The sequence below is a fragment of the Danio rerio genome, chromosome 8 (genome assembly GCF_052040795.2).
Source record: "Danio rerio strain M-AB ecotype USA chromosome 8, GRCz13ab, whole genome shotgun sequence".
NCBI lineage: Eukaryota > Metazoa > Chordata > Actinopteri > Cypriniformes > Danionidae > Danio > Danio rerio.
Window position 1 is genome coordinate 32,970,819 of NC_141028.1, and position 10,178 is coordinate 32,980,996.

The 10,178-nt window shown below is 34.4% G+C and overlaps 1 protein-coding gene across 3 annotated transcripts; it reads right to left on the minus strand.

Moving 5' to 3' along the window:
• Nucleotides 1-1,126: 1,126 nt before the first annotated feature.
• On the minus strand, nucleotides 1,127-4,608 carry gstt1a (glutathione S-transferase theta 1a). Of its 3 annotated transcripts, none has more exons than XR_015497189.1 (5): nucleotides 4,455-4,598; nucleotides 2,373-2,460; nucleotides 2,145-2,295; nucleotides 1,729-1,987; nucleotides 1,127-1,583 (listed from the first exon to the last, which is right to left on the minus strand). XR_015497189.1 is itself a non-coding variant. In NM_001327762.1 (5 exon segments), coding segments are annotated over 5 exon segments (729 nt in total). In that variant the 5' UTR covers nucleotides 4,567-4,608; the 3' UTR covers nucleotides 1,127-1,256.
• Between the last annotated feature and the right edge of the window lie 5,570 nt (nucleotides 4,609-10,178).

Consider the following 10,178-nt stretch of genomic DNA (forward strand, 5'->3'; position numbering starts at 1 on the left):
ACACAAAAGTCATTTTAAATAAATGTAAGTAAATGCAATCAAAATACAGGTGAAATGATGGGAAACACTTTATTTTGATGGTCCATTTGAGTATTAGTAGACTGTCTGCTTAAAATGTTGATATACTCCTTCAACAAACATTTAACTGACTTTAAGAAACTTTGCAAGTACATGTCAACTTAAACTAACCCCCAAACTAACAGTCTAGTTAGAATTTAATGAGAATTAGTTGCAATGTAACTTAAATTCAACAAACAAAATAAAATAAATGCTTAAAATAAAAACAAAACAAAGTGTGATCAAATAAGGTTTCGTTATTATTCAGTTTAACAGATATGTTAAATAAAAACAATACTTATTCTGCCCTGTCCTTAAGAAAACATCTAAAACAATAAGTGATAGTACTATATTTGAAACTACTGGAACTCCTTGTTTACAAATAGATAAAAAAATAGCAGTTTAAAGGATAATGGCAAATTTCTAAAGATTTAATGAGTTTTTTTTGTGCTGCACTGTGATCATCAAAGGGATAGTTCATGAAATGAAAATTCTGTCATCATTTACCAGCAACCAGCATTCTTCAAATGATCTTCTCTTGTGTTTAACAGAACACGAAACCTCAAAGGTTTAAAAATTATTTTAAATGATTTAAATGATAAATGATTTTTGTTCTTTGCCTGACAATGTTTTTGTATATAAACTTTTGTTACAGTGACTGTCATTTTTGACTCATGCATTCAGACATTTCACCTTCAAAACTTTTTACTTACAAAAGTATTTTTTTTACTTACAAAAGTATTACATATACTCTATACAAGTGCCGTGCCGTTCACTAGCCTAAAATCTAAATTCTCTACCTCTTTTGGAGGATAAGAGCTGACATTTACTGAATATCCTTTCTATTCATTTAAAACATGTTATTTATATGAGAATTTGATCAGCAGTTCTTGAGATTTTGGCATTTCTCTGTTCAACTAAACAGTTGCATGCTTGACATAACTGCCCTGGAGGCGTTAAAAATATGGCTGTAGTGTGAGCTATCTGACCCTAAACGGGTCATGGGATTGATCATGGGATGGACTCTAGGGAACACACAAAACAGATAGCTGCAAGAAATCACTGCCAATTGCATAAACCAGAAATAATTTTATTTTTGAGTAAAGATTTAGATCCAGTACACCATACTACTACACAGTAACATAATGAAAGATGAAAGTTTAAACATAAATCTTGACCGTTCAACTGTTCAAACAGACTCAGTTAAACATTTTCTGTATCTTTAATTTAAAAAACTCTGGTAAACCTTTGTTTTCAAAGGTTTGTGGCAACGATTCAACATTCATGATAACTTTATGAGCTTCATCGAAGAGTTCCACACCGACCTCCTTCTTCACACGGTCTCTCCAGGCGCTTAGAGCAGGCCTGCCTTCAAACACATCTACACCTGTAGCAACCGGCTTCAAAACACAGAAAAACATCTGATCAGTATGTCATATACAGACCCAGCACATACACTCTTAGAAATAAAGGTATACGGGAGCTGTCACTGGGGCAGTACCTTTTCAAAAGATACATATTTGTACCTAAAGAGACCACAGTGGCACTTCAAAGGTACAAATGCACCTTAAATGTACCAATACGGTCCATTAAGGTACAAATTTGGTCCATTGAGGTACCAATATGGTACATTGAGGTACCAATATGGTCTCTTCAGGTACAAATATGTACCTTTTGAGAAGGTACTGCCCCAGTGACAGCTCCCGTACTTTTATTTCTGAGAGTGTAAGAAAATCAAATTACGTTAATGTACCTGCATCATCTCCACAATGGCTACAATATCAGCCAGAGATATTTTATCCCCTATTATGAAGGGCCTGCTCTGCAGAAATTTGTCCTCAAAGATCTTCAAAGACATGTTGAGATCCTCCAAGGCAGAATCCATCTTTTCTTTGGGCACTGGAGCACCTGTGACCGCAGGCAAGACTCCCTAGAGTTGTGAAATGAAAAATAGAGATCAATGGTTGACTGATAAAAACATGCAAAGAGAGAATAACTAAAAAAGGAGAGGTTACATGATCACAATTTGCTCAGTATACACAAACACACAAACAATCTGTTTAATGTTTAAACAAAGCGAATCTCACCTTGAACCAGAAGACCTTTGAGCCATGAGATCTAATGTTCGTGTGCTGCCAGGAGAGAAACTCATCCACTTGTGCTCGTTTCTGCAGGTCAGCTGGATACCAGTGGTCAGGAGTGCGGTGTTTTCCTGCCAGGTACAGCAGGATAGCTATACTGTATAGAAAGAACATATTTATTTAGTCTTATAACATTTAAGTTTGTGTTAAATGTAACTTGAGATAGCAAAATACCTCTCTGTGAGAAGGAAATCTCCATCTTTGAGAGCAGGAACTTTCCTTATGATGCTGACTTTGCCGAATTCGTCTCCATATTGTTCACCTTTGAGCATAAAGACCAAAAAATAACATGTAAAACTATTTGACTGAACACAAGAACACTAATCTAAAAACGTATGTAAAATTAATGATTAATACAAATTATATTAATAGTATTTAATTTTTAATGCATTCGTTCATTCGGCTTAGTCTCTATTTCAGAGGTTGCCACAGCAGAATGAACCACCAACTATTCCAGCATATGTTTTAAGCAGCAGATGCCCTTTCCCAGTATTGGGAGAGTTAATAAATTATTATTTAATGTGTAGCACAATAAGGTTAATTATTACAAGTCAAAAGCCTGTTTAGGGATCAAAAATAAAAGCTGTGGCGTGAAATATTGTGAACTTAGTTTTTAATCATTATTATTTTATTTCATTTGATGATAAAGCTGGTCATAGTTTACCCAAAAATGAAAATTCTGAGATCTTTGATTTGCCTTTTTTTTTTTTTTTTTTTTTGCTGTTAAACACAAATTTCCAACATTCTTTAAATTTCTTCTTTTGTGTTAAAAACAACTACCTCAAACTGGTTTGGAACAAGTCAAGGGTGAATAAAACGAAGGTAGAATTTTCATTCTAGGGTCTACAGTGTTGTGTGATCCTTCAGAAATCATTGTAAAAGGGGAGAGTGGGGACAAAGGTAACAAATTGGTTATCTCGAAGCCCTGAAATGTTTGCTTTTACAGACTATAACAGCATATTCAGTGTGTCAACTGATTTTGGGACCATGCCCCAATGGTCTGAATTTCAATTTTTAAGTGCAATAAGTAATTCTACAGGTTATTTAGTGCAATAACACATCCTTAAGTTTGCAATGTCTGAGTTTTTCAGTTTAAAAGTAAATCAGGTTTAAATGGTAAGAGTTTCTAATGAAAGTAACACTTTTATTTATGTCCAACTGCTAATAGCCATGCACTATTTTTCACTTCCACATTAGAGTTTTTAGTGTTTTGATTCAGATACTTTATAGAAAATAATGCATATTGCTAATAATATTTAAAAATATTACAAAACTGTAGAAAATTTTAACATATTGGATTGTTGGGTTGTTTTTGAAGCATTTAATGGAACTGAAATTTAAAAAATGAAAATGAAGTTGAATATTTTTGCTTAAATAAAAGAAAAAATATGTTTACAACCTACAAAATTTCAACTAAATTGTTGCTTTTTTTGCATCTCTTTTTTTCAAATTTTGTATTTATTATTTTTCTTTAACATATAACGTTGGCTGCACTACTTTTTGTACCGTTATTGTAAGTTATTTTGTTAGAGAAGCTCTTTGGCTTCAGTACTGACTAATCTAATGTATATGCATAAATATAATATTGTATAGCTTCCTTTTTAAAAATATGAATTTAAAACATAGATTTGTGAGGGGTGTACTTATATATGCTGAGCACTGTGTGTTTAAAATAATAAACAAGATTAAGCCAGTAAATCTAGCAGATATTGTTGTGTTACTTTTGACCCACCCTTGTGTTACTTTTATCCCTACTGACAGGGTCAAAAGTAAGAATGTGCAATTTGTGTTTAAAGAGAAACTATTTTTAGCTGTTCTACATTTGTTCAAAATACCACCCGATAATGATAGACAACACTTAGGAGTTAGTAACCACAGCAAAAAAATATATTTCTGTCTAAAACCTTATTGTATAAAAACAGGCTTTTATTATTAAAAAAAAAAAAAAAAAAAAAAAAACATTCTCCCCTATGCTGACTTGGTGCTAAAATGTTATCTTTTAATACTTAATTATTAAAATGTCAATCTTTTACATTGTTTTACATAAAGTTTGCTACTTAAATATTTTATAGAAGCACACTTTAGACTCAAACTTAAGGAATAAACAGAAAAGAAGAACAGAACCATTACGAAAGAACAGAAAAGAAAATAATACATTTACATAACAGGTATATATTTATATATATTCCACAAAATATAATAAAAAATCCTTAACCTTTCCATGAACAGCACAATAGAAGACAACAATAAAATCACCTGCAGATAAATCCACGGCTTTGTACTCAAAGGGGATTTTGTTTATCTTGGCAAATATAAAGACAGAGCGGCATGGCTGGGAATGCAGATCGAGATACAGCTCCAGCGGCATTGTGGAAGTAAAGTGTCCAAGAAAAGAAGAGAGGCGCCAAACTCCTTCACCCTCATATGTTCTGTGTTTATGCTCCGCCCTGCAGGGGTCGGCAGTACAATGTTTTTGCGACACCTAAAACTAGGTTACCATGTTGTGGCTGTCCGCTTCGTTTATCTAATTACGTGGAACTGATGTCATGATAAAGGCACATATGGATAGAACCGAGAAAGTCTGCAAGTCATGAGGAATTTGACTGAGGAATGGTGAAGAGACGAGGACGAGGAAAAGAGAGAACACACTGTAAAGAAATTGGAAAGGAGCTCCAATTTCAAATGTTGTTAATACGTCCCCTTAAAATGGTTAACCCTTTCTGTGTTTTGGTGTGTGCGTGTGTGTGTTGTAGGCCTATTACTGACGTTGTGGGGATCAAATATGGCAAAACTGTTTTAGGCAACTTTTAAAATTAATGAAATAGTATGCTAATTGAAAATGTTGTCGTTTTAGAGTATAAAATGATTACATACGTCGTCTTAAAGGTAGATGGTTGCGTGTCAAACGTTGTGTAATAAGTTAAAGTCCATTTAAATTCACCCCATCCGTAAATCTCTGAGCTGTTTAATAAGTAAATAATTATTTATTATGACAAAATAAGTCTAAAGCTGTGTGTTTTCAGCATATATTATAATACATTATTTAGTGTTATTTGAAAAATAAAAACTTGTATTGGACTTTTTGTACTTGCTTTTTTCTGTGCGCTTACTTTTAAATAACCTTCCGCATCAATTAGCTTCTTTTGCTCCATCAATTTGTATCAATTTCAGCATATTAAAATCTTCAGCACTTTTATGCACTTGTCTTCTTCCTTTTGTATATTTCTAAAATAGAATATGAGTTTATATATGTTATATAGTGAGAACAAAAAGGCTAAAACCTGATTTGACAATCATATTTTGAAATGTAAATATTAGACGTATAGGCTTATTTACTTGTAGAAATAATTGGGCTGAAAGCTGTTTGGAATAGCCATTCAAAGTGAAGTTAGATTTTCTGTTTAATATCTGACTGTTATTCTACTTTAAAACAGTAGACTTTTTATCGTCCCGTGCACTTGAAACAGCAAAACGACAGAATACTTTTTATCTTTACACTCCAGTATATGCCACGCGGTGGCGCAATAACCTTTTTTTTTTTTTTTTTGCAAAAAGAAAACTTGGATTCAAAGGGATTAAAAAATTCTGTCATTATTTACTCACCATTGACTTGTTCCAAACCAATTTCAGATTATTTATTCTGCTGAAGGCAAAAGAAGTTGTTTTGAAGAATGTTGTTCATACATAATACTATGTAACCACTGAATTCCATAGTATTTGTTTTTTTCTATGATAAAGCTAAATGGTTCACATATCCCTAAAATATCTTCTATATAACAACAACAACAACAACAAAAACCCTCAAATTTCTTTGGAACAAGTTTTGGGTGAGTAACATTTTATATCTTGGGTGAAGTCACAAAGAAATAATAAATAAATAATAAAATAAAATAATAAAATAAAATATGGTTTTATTAAGACAATGTAATTGCATTAAAGTAGAAACTTTTTATTTGTTGGTAGAATTATCTCTTCTCTCTCAGTTATCACAATTTATCATTGAAGGGTCATTCAAAGTAACAATTACATAGCACAAAATCTTAAGCTTATTTACAGTACAAAAATAATTTGATGACACTCCATTTAAGGGTTATATGTCCAAATACCTACTAAATATTTACAGGTTTTATGTATATAAATGATATGTATCATATAACAGTATATAATGTAAGATAATATAGGCCAATGACAATATAATAGTATTATTTCACCCATATCTTGACATTTTATTTTCACAAAACTTCCTTACACTTACATTTGAAGAGTTTAGATGCAAAAACCTCTAAATGCCATGTGATATTTTTACTCCGACTCCTGTGTATAGACTTAGTAATTTTACATTTATGGTGATGAATAAGTTATTTTCATTGCCTTTCAAGTGAAATAACTCAACATAAATATAGCAGGCTGAGTTTCTGACCCCATTAAATTAAATGTATAATTCACCCAGAAAAGAAAACCGATTCACTGACCCTCACGACCCCCAAATTTAATCATTTAGTCTATTTATGCAGACATATTTTAAGCTACAGCATCAAAGCACATTTTCTGTAAAGAGAACCAGGGGATTGACACAATCAGATACACATTAAATAATGTAAACCACTCTTAAATTCTAATCATATCCAGGCAGCTTCCTAAAGTCATTATAGAGATTCAACACAAATGACTGCTCTGCACGTTCTCTCCTCTCTTGCCCCATATTACTGAGAAACATTCGAGTCAAAGGTCATTTCAGTGTGCTTTCGGAGTTGACCTTCTCAGAAAGGTCAAGGTGTGTGTTTAAAGTCTGGATGTTAAAAGTCTGGGTTCTTGATGCTTTGCATTGTATTTGTTAAGAGATTTTTTCATATTTAACTCTTCTTTAAAGCATATATTTACTTGGTTTAGTTGTTATATCATCAACCACAGCCCCATCAATCTGAAAAGACAAGTAAACAAAGGAGGGTTGTGGTTTAGGATAACCAATATAATGGTTCTAGTGGGGGCCAGTGGGTTTCTCTTGCCGAGGCTCCCAGCAAGACTTCACTAAAAATCTGGTTTGAATTAAAAGAGGCATGTGGTCGCAGATTAAAGCAGATACATGGATAAGAGCCAAAAGGCCATTTAAGTCTATCTGAGATTGTTTTTATTTTGATAAATACTAATAGAAATGGAAGAATAATGGAACTGAATCACTACTCTGAAAGGCAGTAAATGCGGGTATTAGATTTGGGCATTATGTATGTTTCAAACCAAACTCAAGCATGAAATAGAATAGCACATTAACAAACATTGGTTCAAAAATACTTTTAAAAAATAATGGTTAAATTAGCATTTTACTTTATAGTTCTTTCATCTTAATGAGTCTCACATAAATCTATCTGTATATATTTGTAACATGGTATTAATAGGAAATTCAACTAATTTAGGCAAGAATACAAAAATGTAAGTTCTATGTTAGTATACAATTTAAACTTGTAGATCTGAAACTTTTTATTTACTTGGAATTGTTTGTTTACAATGACTATTTAAAGTAAAATCTGTAATAAAATTAGGTAAAATCTACAGTTTTCATTTGTATTTACACAATTTAATCATTGTTTTTGTTGTTAGGTGTAGTGACCTGCAGTTTTGTGACATCTGGAGTTAATTTATTACTCTGATATATAGTCTGGGTTCCAGTGTTCGGTGTATTAGTTAATGTTAGTTATGCATCAACCAGAATGAGCAACGAGCAATGTTATTAGACTCCACTCAGCTTTATTAATGTTTGATCATATTAGGTCATATGTGATATTACTTTTAGCCTGATTTATAGAAGTAAATTCAAATACAAAACAATTTGGAATGATCGGTTATTGTTTTATGTATTTTAATAAGCAAAGGTCAGAATAAATGTATTATTTCATTTTATTTGATGATATTTTTAATATAGGATGACAATAAAATATTATTTAAACACAATATCTTAACATTTTATTTACACAAAAGGTAATTGAAACGTTAAAGTACACTCCAAAAGTGGTGGGTTGTTTTGGGTAAAATGTGGACTTTCCCAAAATGTTGCGTTAAAAACTGTCATAAAATAATGTTTTTGATGAGTAGACTAAAACTGGATGTTTCTATATGTTTTGCTAATGTTTAGTGATGTTTATCTCATCCCTAAAACCTTCATCCCATCATCCCAATGGTTTTACTTTAACTTGTGGTCAGATTTTGATCAGGTGATTTAATGGGATCCAAGTTTTGACTTTTTGGTTTTCCTGTTTTCCTCAGACTAATTTAGGGAAATTTTCTGCTATGAGCTCATCTTTATCTGTGCAGGTGACCTTTTCCAACATCTATAACCTTTGTGAATTGTCATTTGTAAATAAGCATATCAAGCATCTGTGTGCGTTTGTAGGATAACTGCATCATTCATGTGGGCATATGAGTGAATGAATATGTTTTCCAGCTCGTTGGATGATAATGTTGGGCTTATATAAACATTGTAGGTTGACGCAGTGACAAAGCTATGAGCCCTTAGTCCATGAGGCTTTCCAGGGGAGGGAAAAACAACATCTGAGACTCACTGTGGGGGTTTAAATGCAAGAGAAGGCTCATTAGTTTTTTGTGCTCTCCTGCACCTGTAGTTTTGGTACACTCAAATGAGATTAAAAGGCAACTAACTTAACGTACACAAGCATGACTGATTTAAAAGACTGACATGTTTTTCAGTCATATTTCTGAATTTTTTAGCTGTAATCTAAGCTCTTATCATAGAAGCTAATTGTGGTGTGTTATTCATTCATTACAGACATTGACCAAAACCATATGCAGAAAAGGAAATGATTCCCTTACCTTTACCACTTTTGTAAACAGGCAAATCAAAAAGGCAAGTTTCTTTTTGAATTTTTTTTTTTTAGATTACTTTGGATTTTAAACAAAAATGAGAGCCTAATTATTTTAGCCGATAGTCATTCATGGTCTGATTTTGCTGACAGAGCAGTTAGCAGGAGACCAGGGTAGAAACCAGGGTAAAGCTGACAAAGTATGAAGCCAGGGCAGAGAAAGAAGCCAGGGTGGAGGCGGCAAAGTATGAAGCCAGGGTGGAGCCAGCAAAGCAGTATGCTAGTGTGGAGTTGGTAAAAAATGAAGGCAGGGTAGAGCCAGCAGAGCAGAAATCCAGGGTGAAGCCGGCAAAGTATGAAGCCAAGATTGACCCAGCAGAGCAGGAAGCCAGGGTGGAACCAGCAAAATATGAAGCCAGGGTGGTACCAACAGAGCAGGACACCAGGCTGAAGCCAGGGCGGTGCCAGCAGAACAGGAAGCCAGGTTGAAGCCTGCAAAGTATAAAGACAGAATGGAGTCAGTAAAACAGGAAGCCACTGTGAAACCAATAGAGTATAAAACCAGGGTGGAGTCGGCAGAGCATGCAGCCTGGGTAAAGCCGTCAAGGTATGAAGCCAGGGTGGAACCAGCAGAGCGGGAAGCCAGGATGAAGCCAGCAAAGTATGAAGCCAGGGTAGAGCCAGCAGAGCAGTATACTAGTGTGAAGACAGAAAAATATGAAGCCAGGGTAGAGCTAGCAGAGCGGGAAGCCAGAGTGAAGCCAGCAAAGTATGAAACCAGGGTAGAGGCAGCAGGACAGGAAGCCAGGGTGGAGCTGGCAAAGTATGAAGCCAGGGTGGAGCCTACCAAGTGTGAAACCAGGATGGAGGCAGTAGAAAAGAAGGCCAAGGTGAACCCAACAGAGTATGAATCCATTGTGGAGCCGTCAGAGCAGGAAGCCAGTGTGAAGCCTGCAGAGCATGAATGCAGGGTTGAGCATCAAAGTATGAAGCCATAGGGGAACCAGCAGAGTTTGAAGCCAGGATGGAACCAGCAGAGTATGAAGCCATCATGGAGTTGGCAAAGTATGAAACCATGGTGAAGCTGGCAGAGCAGGAATGCAGCGTGGAGCCGGCAGAACCGGAGTCCAGGACTGGAGCAGGTGCTGGACTGAATTCTGGAGGATGA

Excerpts from the sequence above, each read along its gene's own strand:
- gstt1a (XM_087263615.1), bottom strand. The coding sequence starts at position 4,566 with ATGCCGCTGGAGCTGTATCTCGATCTGCATTCCCAGCCATGCCGCTCT. Across the intron at positions 2,296-2,372 it reads GATTTCCTTCTCACAGAGAG|TATAGCTATCCTGCTGTACC; the intron begins GTATTTTGCTAT and ends CTTTCTATACAG. Across the intron at positions 1,988-2,144 it reads CAAAGGTCTTCTGGTTCAAG|GGAGTCTTGCCTGCGGTCAC; the intron begins GTGAGATTCGCT and ends TCACAACTCTAG.